General features: G+C 35.5%; 2 protein-coding genes across 6 annotated transcripts; one reads left to right on the top strand and one right to left on the bottom strand.

Moving 5' to 3' along the window:
• The first annotated feature begins 3,150 nt into the window (after nt 1–3,150).
• On the top strand, nt 3,151–10,974 carry LOC132176596 (decapping 5-like protein). 5 transcript variants are annotated; one of them, XR_009439545.1, is made up of 8 exons: nt 3,151–3,512; nt 4,586–4,686; nt 6,135–6,203; nt 6,300–7,172; nt 9,630–9,815; nt 9,999–10,109; nt 10,235–10,450; nt 10,704–10,974. XR_009439545.1 is itself a non-coding variant. In XM_059588852.1 (7 exons), the coding sequence occupies exons 1-7, from the start codon at nt 3,341–3,343 to the stop codon at nt 10,394–10,396; spliced, it is 1,674 nt and encodes a 557-aa protein (XP_059444835.1). In that variant the 5' UTR covers nt 3,151–3,340; the 3' UTR covers nt 10,397–10,973. The 5 variants fall into 5 exon arrangements, 1 of the variants encoding a protein (XP_059444835.1); XR_009439544.1 differs by having other exon boundaries at nt 10,699–10,974; XR_009439543.1 differs by having other exon boundaries at nt 10,235–10,608.
• A 352-nt stretch (nt 10,975–11,326) lies between these two features.
• LOC132176277 (protein MODIFYING WALL LIGNIN-2) lies at nt 11,327–13,647 on the bottom strand. Its single transcript, XM_059588436.1, has 3 exons — nt 13,214–13,647; nt 12,900–13,105; nt 11,327–11,762 (listed from the first exon to the last, which is right to left on the bottom strand). Exons 1-3 carry the CDS (start codon nt 13,316–13,318, stop codon nt 11,528–11,530), a joined length of 546 nt encoding a protein of 181 aa, XP_059444419.1. The 5' UTR covers nt 13,319–13,647; the 3' UTR covers nt 11,327–11,527.
• Nucleotides 13,648–14,812: the final 1,165 nt, after the last annotated feature.

Genomic DNA, 14,812 nt, shown 5'->3' with positions numbered 1-14,812 from the left:
AACATTCCATTTTCTTTTGTTCCTAAAGTTTACTTGGCATGGTCTTTTGGTCTTGTTCGGCAAATGATATTTTTTTTCATTTTTATTTTTTATTTTATAAATATTAAAGGTTATTTTTTTTTTATATATAAATATTAAATGTTAATTTTTTTTTCTTCATTTTTTTTTATTTCATTTTATAAATTAACTATTAGATTTGTTAACTTATGTAAATTTCACCTAAGTCAATGGTAGACCCCACAAATTTAATAGATCATCTATTAAATTTGTAGAATAATATAAATAACTTATTGATTTTTAGCATTTTTTTATTTTAATAAAAAATAATTAATGTGATATAAAGTGTTAAATTTTTTACATGAAAAAGTGAAAAAATAAAATAAAATAAAATTTGTTTTGTATAATAATAAAAAGTGAAAAGTGAAAAAGTTTTTTTATTTGAATGATAATAAAACATTATTAATGTGATATAAAAATTGGAAAAAAATATAATAATGTTTTGATATTTATTTTTTTTTATGGAAAAGTGACATGAACAATAATAAGGGATAAAAGGGTTTGCCAAACAAGGCCCTTAAAGGTTAGAATAATTATATTCATAGCCTATACCTTTCAAATAGCATGTAGCGTTGTTCTTTAACCAAAAAAATCAATCTACATACATCAAATGCTATAGGGATCACCCTACATTGTTTTGGAGTAATGGGATCATGAATATAATCACTTTAGCATTTGGTCCATGAAAATTAAATTTGTTATAGAAATACCACATTACATAAGTTTTAAATGATGAAAAGAAAATAATAGAGTGATGTATAACGCTAAATCTCTCCCGAGATAACCTTTCTTCTTTTCTTTTTTAACAATTACATCCCTTTTGGCTCACACTAATGCTTGATGGTTGCTCTTAATTTGGTGTCACGTATCAAGGGCTAGGCCGAAGAATAATAATAAATAAATAAATAAATGCACGGGTGCACTGTTGCTAAAAATACTCTCAGTTTTCAATTCTGCAAGAATAAGCAAGAAAAAAAAAATGGTTAAGCCTTTTATATCTGCGTATTTCTTTACCATGCTCTTTATCTTCACCTTTCTCGCAAGTGTAGGTGAGTAAGCTTGTAATTAGTTACACAATCATCCCACATAATCTACCTTTTTCAATTATTTAATCAAGAAACATATGTTTTTTTTTTTTGTTCACTAAGTAATCATAATTACATTATTGGCATGACTTTACTCTTTTAGCATGAAAAGATGCATGCATTTTTGGTATTCCAATGTATTACATTATTGGCAATTCTTTCAATTTTAAGTGAGTTCGAGCTTTAAATTCAAAATTTTGTTTTATTGCATCTAAATCTCTAAAGTATATATAGTGTCGCATTATTGAAAATTTTAAATGACATGATAATATAATTACCACCGCTAAATTACTAAAATATAGTTTGAACAATTACATCCGCCAAGGACGCTTATGTTAATATATTCTAAGCCACCTTCTACGTATCACTTGGCTTAAGAAGCGTTTTTATTCCATATTTTGGGTTCATTTGGTTTAAAGGATTCAAAACGTGCACTTTGAAAAAATACCGATTTTAAAATGTAGTTAATAATAAGAATATGATTTTTAAAAATACAATTAAGTGTTTAATAAAATTGTGGTTTGACCTCTAAAATCGCGATTCGGCATTTAAAAAGCCTTTTTTTTTTTTTTTGTTTCTATCCCCATTTCATCCTCTAATTATCTTACTATGGCATAAAAAGGAAAAACGACTTGGTTTATTTGTTTTTTTAATCCTTTTATTTATAGGGGTGGGTGAATTGGTCTCAATGGTCTTACCAGAGAAATATTCGGGGAAATTACTTTTTCTCTCTATGATTACAACGCATTTTCACTTTATTTTTATAAACTATTAACTGTGACATACAATCCTATGAACTACCATTTTGTACCTAAAACTCCATTTCATTAGTCAAATGCGCTAACTCAGACAGTCAAAGTGACAATACATTGTAGTTTATAGGAGCAAAATGACAATTAATTGTAATTCATGGGAACAAAGTGACGGGTAGACCGTTTGATCTAACGCTTTTGATTGACAGAATGTGAGTTTTGGGAACAAAATGATAGTTTATGGGTCGGGTGTCACAGTTAGTAGTTTATGGGGATAAAGTGCCAAGGTGTTGTAGTTCATGAGAAAAAATGTAGTTTCCCCGAAATATTTATGAATTTATTATTAGTTGGAGGATTTTTTTTTTTTTTTTTTTTTTAAGAAAAACAGGACGGTATGAAAAAATGAAAGAAAAAAAAAACAAAAAAAAACATTTATTGATGTTTTCATGTCCTAGGATGCACAAAAAGGACCACACAGGAACTACGTCTCAATCATGTGCTAAGATGTCACAGTGACTCATCTTGTTTGAAGCAGTGCCGCAAATTTTTGAAGATCCCCCCATTGAAAGCAATATGCGTGAAGCATTTTATCACGTCCTATTGCAGGTGCTTCATAATTCCAATCAACTAGAACAAACCCTATGGACTACTTTTGAATGGATTTGCCAATGGGTTTGGCTTGGCGTAATCGATACAAATCTGAATAGTTTTTAATGCTTGTTGATTGTTTCTAATGTAAAATAAGTTTGAAGAAACTTCAGAAAGCCCCCTGAACTTTCAGTCAATTTGAAAAATTTCTCCTGAATTTTCAAAACTCTCATTTAGGCCCTTTGAACTTTGGTTTTCTTTCACTTTGAACTTTTTTAACATTAAACTATGTCGTTTTGGACTGGATATGTGTTGTAATTTTAGGACACAAAACGACGTAGTTTAATGTTAAAATAGTCCAAAGTGAGAGAAAATCAAAGTTTAGAGAACCTAAATGAGAGTTTTGAAAATTCATGGGGGATTTTTCAATTTGGCTGAAAGTTCAAAGGGACTTTCTGAAATTTTTCCAATAAGTTTTTATTTGGCATTATTATATTAAGGAAGAAGAAACAAATGGATTAATCATGTAATCTAACTTGACAAACAAGTTGATTCTACTAATTCCGTTGCTTTAAAGCCTCTGTGGGCCTTTTAACGGGCCCATCTGATTAAGTATATAGTGCCTTGTTATACAAGCTTTTCTTGGAGGTAAGAAAGAACGAAAAAAAAAAAAACGCAAAAGGCAAAAATACAAACGAAAGAAAGAAACCTTCGCTCAAAAGAAAACCTGTTTTGAGAGAGGGAGACAGAGCGAGAACCCTAATCTTAGAAAGGAGCAACTGATTCTGAGAGGATATACCCTTCGTTTTCTTTCACTTTCTCGTCGTTTTTTCTCTTTTCGTGGTGATCGTGACTAAAATGGCGAGTGAATCTGGGGCAAAACCTTCTCCTTCTTTTTCTTCTTCTTCTTCGAATGCCACGGAATCGTACATGGGGAGCTTCATAAGCCTCATTTCCAAGTTCGAGATTCGCTACGAGGGCGTCCTCTGCCACCTCAACGTCCCGGATTCCACTATTGGCCTCAAGAATGGTATTTATGCCCTATCCATCTACTTCACGTACCTATACGCATATAAATAATATATACATATGTATATGTATGTCGCATATTTATATTCTTTTATTTTGGTTATATTTTGTGTGAGACTTTGATTTAGTTAATATTTATTGCATCTTGTTTTTAATTTCTTTATTTTATATTTGTTCATATAATTTCGCAATCTTCATCTATCATTTAATAGTTTCTGCGTTGTCCTGAGAAATGAGAACCCTTGCTTTTGTCTAGGTTTAGTTTTCTGGCTTTGGTGATGTAGAGAACCATATTATGCATATTGGTATGTATATATAATGTGTGTGTGCGCAAATATATATATAGATATGATTTACATCTGTCAAGGGTCTAATTTGGGGTATTGATGACGCGGAGATACTATGTTTTTGCTCATTTCTATGTGATGGATGTTTCTGCTGGTTTAAAAATATTGCTATAATATTGCAAGCTTATTGGCCGATTAAAATTTAATTTAGTATGGAATATGGAGAACTTAGGATGATTTCATTATGATTTAGTGGTTACTGGAATAGCAGGAATGCTGCAGGTATTAAGATACAGTCTTCCTTTTCCTACATTTTTATGATTTTCTTGATTTGTGAAGCTTTAGATTGTGATTTTTTTGGATAATGTCTTGTATACTACATGTATAGTCGAGGTTATCCTCTCATTCTTGATAATGTTTATTTTACTTATCAAAATCTATAAAATGAAGATAAAAACTGCAAGTGAAATACTTGAAGTTTTGAATTAAATAAAAACTAGAAAGTAAGACACTTATTATGGGGGTAATATAAGCTGCAGTCTGGTATTTTACATTAATGGAAAAGAATAACAAACAAAACACTATGTGTTAGTACTCGTTCTCCATGTTGATGCTGTTATATTTTAATATGATATGCACAAATTTACTTGTATTCCTTAGGCTAGAGTTGGTAGCAAGATATTGAATCCCTTGCTTTGTTTAGACAAAAGTTTCTTGTAGCCTATTGCGTTTTGTTTTTTGTTTTTTGAAAATCTATGCATTTCAGCCTGCCTCTATGATCTTGCAGTTAGGTCTTATGGAACAGAGGGGCGGAAGAAAGATGGCCCTCAAATTTCGCCAGGTGATCAGGTGTATGAGTACATTCTTTTCCGAGGAAGTGACATTAAAGTAAGTGAGAGTAACTTATTATCTGTTCTCAGAATGCCTCCTTTTCTCTTGATTCTTATTACAATCTATATCCTTCTTTTTTTTTAATTTTTTTTTTTTTAATAGTAATTCTTAAAGCTCTAGTTAGGGTTGTAATCGAGCCAAGCCGAGGCGAGTTTTAGCTGTTCGAACTCGGCTCAACAAAATTTTATATAGTCTCAAACTCAAATCGAGCTATAAGAACGTGCTCAAACTCAGGTCAAATTTATTTTCCTTGGTAACAGAATTAACTAGACAAATTGCTTCACCAACTAAGAACAACCATTCACCACTACCCATAGAATTAAGAAAGAGCTCTTAGTTTTGCAATCCTTATTATGTCTGAACTTGGTAAGTTTTCCCGTGTTGAGTCAAAGTAAGCTGTAGGATCCACTCCTGGTGGTGCCCTTCTGTCAATTCCTTAAAGTTTTAGCCTTGTGACCATACAAACCAAAGACTTTGATTTCTCATAAGGTGCCGGCATAGTCTTGAAAGCAACATTTGTTGAATCCCTGTTTGGCATTGTTTATGGTTGAGACTAGGACGACATCATGTATTTTTTCGTTCTTAATTGATGAAACCATCTTTGTCAACTGCTTTTGCAGTTGTTCGTCTTTCATGAATGCAAGAATTTTATCTCTGACTATGAAATACAAGTACACCCGACTGTTCTTGTTAATCATTACTCTAATTTAATAGACCGACACAATAAGACTGCCACCGTATGATGTTATCCCGTGCTAATGTATCTAGTGTGTAGGCTTGCTTTAAGCACTCTAGTTTCTTCAAAGTAATAGCACCGGAGGCATGACCTGGCCAATTAAGACTAGGAACGCATTGCTGGTAGAAGGGTTGAGCCCAAATATATACGTTGGAGTGTGTATTATGCTTAATTAATAAAGTTGAAAGCTTGATCCAGGATTAATAACTAAAATGTGAATATGTTGGTGAACTACTGAAAAATGTGGAAATGAGTTCTGTTTGGAATCCTGGAAATGTTGTTAAAGCATCATAGGAAATGGACATTAAAATTTTCCAGACACCGTATACAAGAAAAGCCCCACACCTGAGAAGAAGGCATAGTGTGCCTGAGCTAAGAAAAGATCTCACTTCTCCTTACGTTATAAGAGTACATATACTACTTATAGCCTCAAAAAAGGAAAGTGCAGACTTAAATCATGGGTGCATTTGCATCACTTTGACTTCTCTCTCTGTCTCTCTCACAGTTACATTCTCTCGCGCACGCAGAGACAGTCACATAAACACAAACATATGCATTTTGTTTTTGAATTTGTGTTGATGACATTTGATGATGTTGCTGTCTGATCTCACCAAATACTTGTTTTGATAGTCTTCTAAAATTGTGGGCATGTTAAATTTGCTGGTTTCTATTTTACATGTATCAACCCTTATGAACATATACTATTCAGGACTTGCAAGTTAAGTCCTCCCCAGCTGCCCATGCAGAGCAGATTCACAATGATCCTGCTATCATCCAGGTACTGACATCCTAGGAGATTAAGGAACTCAAATTTTGAAGTTTCATTAAGGCGAATCAAGTTCACCTACATATTTGATTTGCTTTATCTTTGCAGTCACACTATGATGGGATGCATTCAAATTCTTCACCATTCGCTTCAAATGGTGGTAAAACTTTGACGGAGTCAACTCAATGGCAAGATACCCCTGCTTTGAAAACTAGAGCCTATCCTGGTGCGCAGCCTTCATATCAATCTGTAACCCAGGTGGGTCCATTGGATCGCGTACTGGCTGCACAAGGCCTATCTTCTTCTACGCCATTGTATTGGCAAGGGCATCATGGAACATCTGTCAGTGTATCTCATGCTCCACAGCAACCTATATCTTTTCAATCCCCATCCTCTGAATCATTTCCCTTGACAATGCTGCGTCAGTTGCAGGCTCCTAAAATTCAAGTATCTACAACCCCGAGCCTGCTGAATACATCAGAATTCGGTACTCCTGTATCTTCATATATTGCTTCTGCATCTGTACATCCAAATTCGTCAGCCTCACTTAGTCCAGTTTCTCTTGATATGCCATCCTCTTTGTCCATAAAGTCATCTTTACCACATTCTGCATCTATGACTACTAATGGATCAAATCTATCTTTGTTTCCTTCATCTTGCATAGACATAAAAGCCAGTGAAGCTCAAATTGTTGGTAAAGCTGTTTCTGACCCAAGATTGGTTCTTCCTGTCCAGCCCAAGCCTTATCCTGCCTCTCCATTTGTGGATTCTTTAGGCCCCTTGCTAACACCATCTCCATCTTTGGTATCTACTGATCAGTTAACTCAGTCTAGACCACGTCCGCATTCTTCCACACAGAAATTGTACCCTGATAAGAGTGATTTAAGTGCTCCAACACTGGGATCATCTAGATTTTCATCATTAATTTCTATGCCAGTATCTCAAGCACCCCTTTTACCATTGCCGACTTCTTCACAACAGGTCAGGTTCTCTCTTTTTTGCTTTTGGCTGGGCATACAACTTATAATTTAATTTTCATTCTACTTTTAGCAAACTTTCTTGGAGCTATTGCATTTTATAACTTTTAATCAGTGTTCTGTTTCATATAATATGGTGGTGAAATATGACGCACATTAATTTTTGGGTGCATTCTTATTAGCTGAATGGCTTTACAGAAGTGTTGTTACTATTCATAATACTTGAATATAATTTTTCTTGGGTGCCCGTGCTCCTTTTTGATATTATATTTGGATTTTAAGCGGTTTTCTTCGGGTGGAATGAATAGGAAAATGAACATCTTCAAAGGAAATTACCCAAAATTTACCAGGAGATAAGAAAAAAGGAAATAGAGCATGAAAAGCTTCACTCATTACTTAATTATTATCAACCTAAAGTCGTAATGCCATTTGGGCAAATGAACCTCCTTTTGAACTCTAGAAATTTCTTGCACTACTTCTAGCGCATGGTTTTTCAATAGCGTGCAAGATGAACATGCTTTTTTAATAAATTTCTTCTAACTTTGTCCCTATTATTAAAAAACATGTGCTTTTTACATGGTCAAGGGACACATGTTATTTTTATAGATTTCCTCCCACCCAGTTTGGAGGAAAATTCTGTCCTTAATGATACAGCAGAAAACCTCTCTCATCAAGAGAAAAAGAAATGGGCATAGTATTTTTCCTTGTCTCAATCCTCTAGAGCTAAAGGAGAACAGTTGGACTCCAATTAAATAAGATAGAAAACCTCATTGTCGATACACAATAAGAAATCTAAGATCTCCTCTAGCCCCAAAATCCATGTGCTCCAGCAAATGAAGTAGAAATTCCACTTTACACTGTCATAGGTCTTTTCCAAATCAAGCTTGCACATGGACCCTGGAATTTTCAATTGTATTATGCTTTCTAGACATTTATTTTTGATAATTAATCGAAATATCATTAAAAGCATTAAAGGCATAAGGCGCCTCCAAGTACACATGGAGAAGCCACCTAGAGAGAAGGGACAAAAAGAGCAAGAACTACTTTCTAGACATTTGTTTGCCACATAATCCAAAATTTGCCTTCCATCTATAAACTCATTCTGAGAATTAAGGCCTGCCTATCAAACTCATAGGCTTAGAATACCTCACGTCAGAAGCACTTAATATTTTAGGAATTACTGCAATAAAGGAGGCATTAAGACTTCTAAAAAATGCCGTTCTTAAAAGGGTTTGAAAGTTCTTGATAACATCTTTCACCACTCTCCAACAAGGCTGGAAAAATCCTATAGGAAACAATTGGGACCAGGGGCCTTTTCCCTTTCATTTCCTTCAGTGCCCAAGCACCTCGTCTCCACTTTTCTGATTCATAATATAAATCCTTCATAGAATTGTACCATTCGTTCTTTAACCTCCTTTTTGGTGACTTATACCATTACAAGTGAGACTTATGAATAAAATTAGCTCTCCTATATGAAATTGCAAGCCTAGGGAAAATTTAAGTATTATCATCCACTACTTAGCCGCAACTGATCTCTTCCAAATGAGCAATATATTGTATTTCTGGCTTAAGTTCATTAAAACTCTCCTTTGATGACAACTCTTGATCTTCCTCCCTCATGTCAAGGGCCTGTAACTGTACTAGTAAATTTGGATGGTTTATGATATCAAATGGGTAGGAAGCATGTGGAGTACAGAAAAAAATAAAAGAAAAAAGAAGAGCTTCCCATATCTCTGTAGCAATATTTTGGAAATAAATGCTTGATTAGGAGTTATTGGAAGTATGATAAGATATTTGTTTCAAATATATCTTAAAAGTAGGTACATGGGTATGCATGTATGTAGTTTTGTGGGATATTCATTGTTGGTATTCAGGCTGTTAGGCTGTTGGTATTCATGTGAATCCAAAGTACGTATATTATTTATCTCGTTTGTTTTTCAATGGGGCGGGTTATGAGGGTACTCTCTTGGTTCCATCCAAAGTGGAGTGCCTTGTCTCTACCTCGTATGCGTGTATCTGGTCACTGTGATCTCTCAGTCATTCTATCTTGCAGTTGGCTTTCATGTTGATTCATGCCCTTCTTTGTGCATGAGAATAGGTCTGCCCACTTGATTCCTTTGGTTGGCACGTGTGTTTGGGTACATGAGTTCTGTGTACTGGGATATATTTATGAAGTCCATTTTCATTTTAGCATTTTCTTTGTTTTTGAAAGCAGGATCTGTCAACTTGCTTAGGGTGTGATGCATGTCTCTATGGAGCGTGTGTATTTGAACAGTTTTATACAGTTTGCTTTCATTGGAGACCATTATTTTGCTCTTATATACTAAATATGAAATATTTGATGTGAAGCAGAAAGAAAAAATTTTTGGTTACTATGCGTAGTCCATTTGCATTGATAGCATCTTATCAATTGTCTAAATGTGAGTGAATTTTTATCTGTTATCTTTTTTATTTTTTGCAGTCTCAGTACTCAGCTGTGCAATTCACTGAAGAGTTCAATTTTATGGCCATGAACGAGAAGTTCAAAAAGGATGAAGTATGGGGTTATCTTGGAAAGACAAACGATAAAACACAGGGAATACAGGACTATGCAACTGGTCAGAGCTTGGGGAACAGAGAGGATCATGGCTTGATACCTAACCCTAAGGTAAGACTTGCAATGTTTCCATAAACGCGAGTAAGATGTTCCTATTTTTGGTATTTCTTTCTCTCTTTGTTTTTTTCTTTTTTTCTTTGACACAAACAAGACAACTGAATTTATGTGTGGTTATCATTGTCTAGTGCATGGTCTTTTTAATACGTAAACCCCTATTATTTATTCTCTATGCAGTCTGCATATAATAAGGATGAGTTCTTCGACACAATTTCATGTAATTCGCTCAATCGTGGAGCTAGGAATGGACAGAACAGGTTCTCTGAGCGAATTAGGATGGATACTGAGGTTTGCCAACATGTTTGTATTATTTCAACATTTGAGAAGTAAAATCATGAATCAAACTTGTGCCAAGAAATAAAAGTATATTCAATGGATGTCAGCAAATTTCTGTTTCTCTTTTACTTTTGCAGACATTTGGCAATTTCCAACAGAGTCCTGATGTACGTTATGGTGGATATGCTGGTGGACGTGGTAATTACCCGGCATCATATAACTGCGGAAGGGGATACGGCTATGGTGGAAGGGGATACGGCTATGGTGGAGGGGGGCGTGGTGGGAACATGCCTTTCTAATGCTATCTGAATCTCAGTATTCTCCAAACAACCTGGTTTCTTCTGTCCATCATGGTTCTACTTTGTCTTTTTTACCTCATTGACAAACTTACCTCCTTTTTGACCTTTGGCTTTATGAGCAATGAATCTCAAGGTAAATGATGTTGACATCTTATCTTGGGGTTCATCGTGAGATGCTTGGTTGGAACTATCAGAATTACCAATTATGGCAGGTTCATGTTATTTTTTTGTCCATGACCTGACCTTTTCAAGCAGTGTCATCAACAAACAAATTGGTAATTTTTTTCTTCTTTTTTTTTTAGTACAGTCAATGGTTTGGTTGGTGGTGAGGTCTAGGAGCCAAGCCTGTGCCTTTCAAACTTGGGTGAGTTGGTTGGTTTTGTTCGGCCTTTCTTGGCCCGTTCTGAATTGTGTATGTAATCTTGTCAAACTGCGTAAACAATTTATCTTGCTATGTGACTATGAAACACCTTTAAGGATAGAATTACTGGAGATGATTGAATTGCTCAAACTTATAATAGATTAGTTGAAGATAATTGAATGTTTTCCTATGTGACGTGTGATTGTTGACCTCTTGTTAGTTCAGGGTAAATTTGGCAAGAAAGAAATTTAGGTCAGTTTCTAGACTTCTCGTCAAACTTATTTGCTTATTGATAGATATATAAATTATTTCATTATCATGTGTAATTATGCGATTGGAAGAGATAACATATCTTAATAGAATTATTTGTTGTTGGTGGGTTCCGTCATGGAGGATCTATCCATGTCAAATACCAACTTGGAGCTAAAATATACAACTTAGTAGAAATAATTTTGTGTTGGTGGGTACCATCGTGATTCGTGGAGGATCTGTACCTGTCAATGACTAACCTGGGTTGAAAATTCTCAAAAGAAGTCTCTTTCATTTTTGTTGGAAATAATTTCTTTTGACAATGGATAGGGAAGCCAAAAGGCTCTTCGGCAGTGGGTCTTTGGTTTTATTGAGCCCTTGTTCCCCACTAGCAAATGAAAAAGAGAAAATTGTTGCCCTACGTTAACGTTCTTCGCTGCTTCTCCCAATCAACCTCTCTTTCCTCGGAGATCAGCCTCTGTTTTCTTAAAGCTTTTCATGTAATTCCATTCTGTGTCTTGTCATGCTACTTGTGCGTGTACCCTTTTGCCCTTATCAGCCTGGTTAATTCTTTTTGTTAGAATGGCTGAGCCCAGCGTCGAGCCTATTGTGACCAGAACTAGTATTGCTGAACCAATGTACGTCCCGTCTTTGACCAGGTAGCACTCGCCGTCTAACCATCCTTTCCCATACGGCTGCCTTCTACTCATACTCATGGCTACACCCATTAATATAGCTGCAATTCCAAAGCTCAACCTGCAACATGGATTAATTAATTTAGAACTTGTTTGATATTTGATACTAGGTCTAGGACCATGTTACTGTTATCATTTTAATATTTGACTTTTCTAGGTGCCTGAATCTCAGATTAGATTAAGAAACTGAAACATCTACAGCTGTGCATGTGCTTATAATTTTCTAAACATGTGGTCTCCCCCACCTCCCAACGTCTTCTTAGTTGCCACAGCCACACTGTGGCCAATCACAGCACCCACATCCGACATCATTCCGTCGTATATGGTGAATCTGTTTTGATAACGGCATTTCATGGTGGTTGCCAGTGTTTTTGAAATATGATTGTGGTGAATATATGGACAAGTATGGAAATTTTACCAGGTGTGGCCACCTGTGTCATAGAATTCTAATTCGTTTTCATAGAATTTTGGGTTAATTACCGTCCCCTATTTAGGCATTGACCCCGTGAAACCTATTACACCCCTTGGAACTACCATGTTCTTGCAAGAAACTCCCGCCATTAGTCAAAGAGTAAGGTTATATGCTGTACGTACCTTAATCCCACCATCACAGCGCCATCAATCCAATGGGATGAAAGTGAGACGAAGGTGTAGTATTTTGTATAATTTTTAACCAAAAAAGGGCATGAAATGATGAAATAACCTTAAGTTTAAAAATTAAATCTACTTAAATACCCTTAAAGTTAAAAAGAAATTTTTTTTTTTTAAAAAAAATAGAAGCCACCCTAGGGGTGGTTTAGGTGTGGTTCGACGACTATCTCTATTCTTTATTTTTAAATTTTTAATTATTATTTGTATTTAGTTTCAAACTTTTGCATTATTTATTAGATGGTATTTTTGTCCCTACGTCTAAAAAAGCACATATATCTTGACTTAGATAGGAGATTTTTTTTTCCCCTCAAGAAATAGTAGTTAGGATATTAAAAAAAAAAAAAAAAAAGGAGAAAAAAAGAAAAGTAAAAGGTAGTTTACGGGTGGTTGAATGTGATAGTTTGTAGTTTATGGGGCGCGGCTAATGTGTAAATGAGGGGTAGCTTAAAGAAGAAATGCAATTAACACTAGAATTTTAATGTGACAGCGAAGTTTGAGCGTAGAAGTTGCAAAGCAACGCAAAGTTTGCCAAAGATTGATCACCTACCATGAAATTAGCAGGAGGATTGCAGCAATCCTCGGCCTCCTCGTCTTGCTGTCGTTTCTGTTCTCTCCTGAATAAGAATTCCAGCAAATGATCAGATTTCCGATGATCTGAGCGACAGCCAAACAGACCAATGCCGCAATTCCAAACCCAAATGCATGACTTCCTGGCAAATAACAAAGTTTCCCATCCAACTTGAGATCCTCCTTCTACAAAAACAAAAACCCAGACAAGAAACAAGTTGATCTTAAACAGATTACTCAAAAACACATGCTTCACAAACCGAACCAATTGCCTATATCATTATTAAAGGTTACCTTTGTTCTCTTTAGCTCAGCAGCAATGCACGACAGGAAGGAGACAACGCCAAGGGAGACGACGATTGACAAAATTAGCGCGAACCCATATTGGCGTTTCTCCATGGGTGTCTGTCTGTGCTTGCTTTCCCGGAGGAAAATTTGAAGCCAGAAAAAAAAAAAAAACAGCAAAAAGGCTTGGAGCTTACTCAAGGGATAGGAAAAAAAATGTGTCGTAGTCCTGTCGGTGTTGGGCCTCCGTTTCCTCAGGTTTCTTCCTCGGTGGTTTTTGGAATTTTTTTCCCAAGATGTTTTTCATTGCTTTGAAGGAGAGATACCGATACCGTCCCTAGTTGTAGCCAGACAGACAAGCTTGGATTATAAGAGAAGCTTGGGATCAAACACATTGAAGTGGAGCTGGTCAACTTCTTCATTGAGGATGGAGAGAGAGAGTGGCAAATGGCAATCTATTTAATATTTGGTAGAATAAAAGAAAGAGACATTTTTATGAAATAATGAAAAGATATCGACTCTTGTTATGAAGAGGAGTTTGAAGAAGGTTCTTCCAGATACTTAATTTGATGGAAGCTCAATAGGAGTCCTGCGTGGATTATTATGACTTTAATGACAATTAGAGAGGATAAAATTCCAAGTTGAAGCACGAATTAGAGAATGAATCGGCGGTCGGCACACTCGGTGGGACCATTGTGAGTTGGAAAGAAAGAAGTCGATGCATGTTTTGGAACCTAACCCTACTACTAAAAGAAGAAAGAGAAAGAGAAAGGAAAAATCAAAGGCGTTGATTTGTGCCTGATTGAAGTTTCTTCTTAGAAATTTCCTTTAAGGGTTTGTTTGGCTGAAGCTAAAATTATTATTTTCGAATATGAGTATGCCTAGGAAGTAGGAAGGCATGTGGGACAGGTTTAGCCGTGGGTGCCGGCGGCATCTCATTCCCCTCTTGTCACTTGACCACGGCATCCACAAAAGGACAAGCGGTGGGTGCCCGCGGCTTATCTTCTTAGGGAGTACCAAATATTTCTCCCCGAAGAATGTGTTTTTTTGGCGTAAAATATTTGGTCAAACTCGAAAATATTTGGAGCTAAACAATGAAAATAAATTTTACGAGACATAAAATGGTTTACACTTCTCATCATTGTAAATCATTTTCTATCATTCTTCTCTTCTAGACTGGTGTTCATGTAATTGTGAGAAGTCTCCTTATGGAGTTTAGTTGCCCCAGCAAGTCTTGGGCTGCTCGAAAGGCAAACATTTGCCTGGGCAAGTGAGCCTCATAAGGGCCATTTTACAATTGTCTGCTCAAATTAGAAACAATATGGGCATTTAATTGCATTGGATCTCAATCTTATCTTTGAAGACCTTATATTCTAACTTTTTTTTCGTTGTCCCTCTCTTTTCTTTGCAACTCTTTACATTATATGAAGATATATAACCTTAAAAATGTGTTGATGTTTGGTACGAGCTAAACACCAATTTTTTTTGTTTTTTGTTTTTTTTTTTTTTTTCAACTGAAATCATTTTCCTATTCTCAAATAAACAGGCCTAAGCATAATCCACTTCGCTTCCTTTTGTCTACTTTGCAACAAAGGACATATACCTTTC

This window comes from Corylus avellana, chromosome ca3 (genome assembly GCF_901000735.1).
Source record: "Corylus avellana chromosome ca3, CavTom2PMs-1.0".
Classification (NCBI taxonomy): domain Eukaryota; kingdom Viridiplantae; phylum Streptophyta; class Magnoliopsida; order Fagales; family Betulaceae; genus Corylus; species Corylus avellana.
This window is presented reverse-complemented; position numbering and strand designations above follow the sequence as displayed.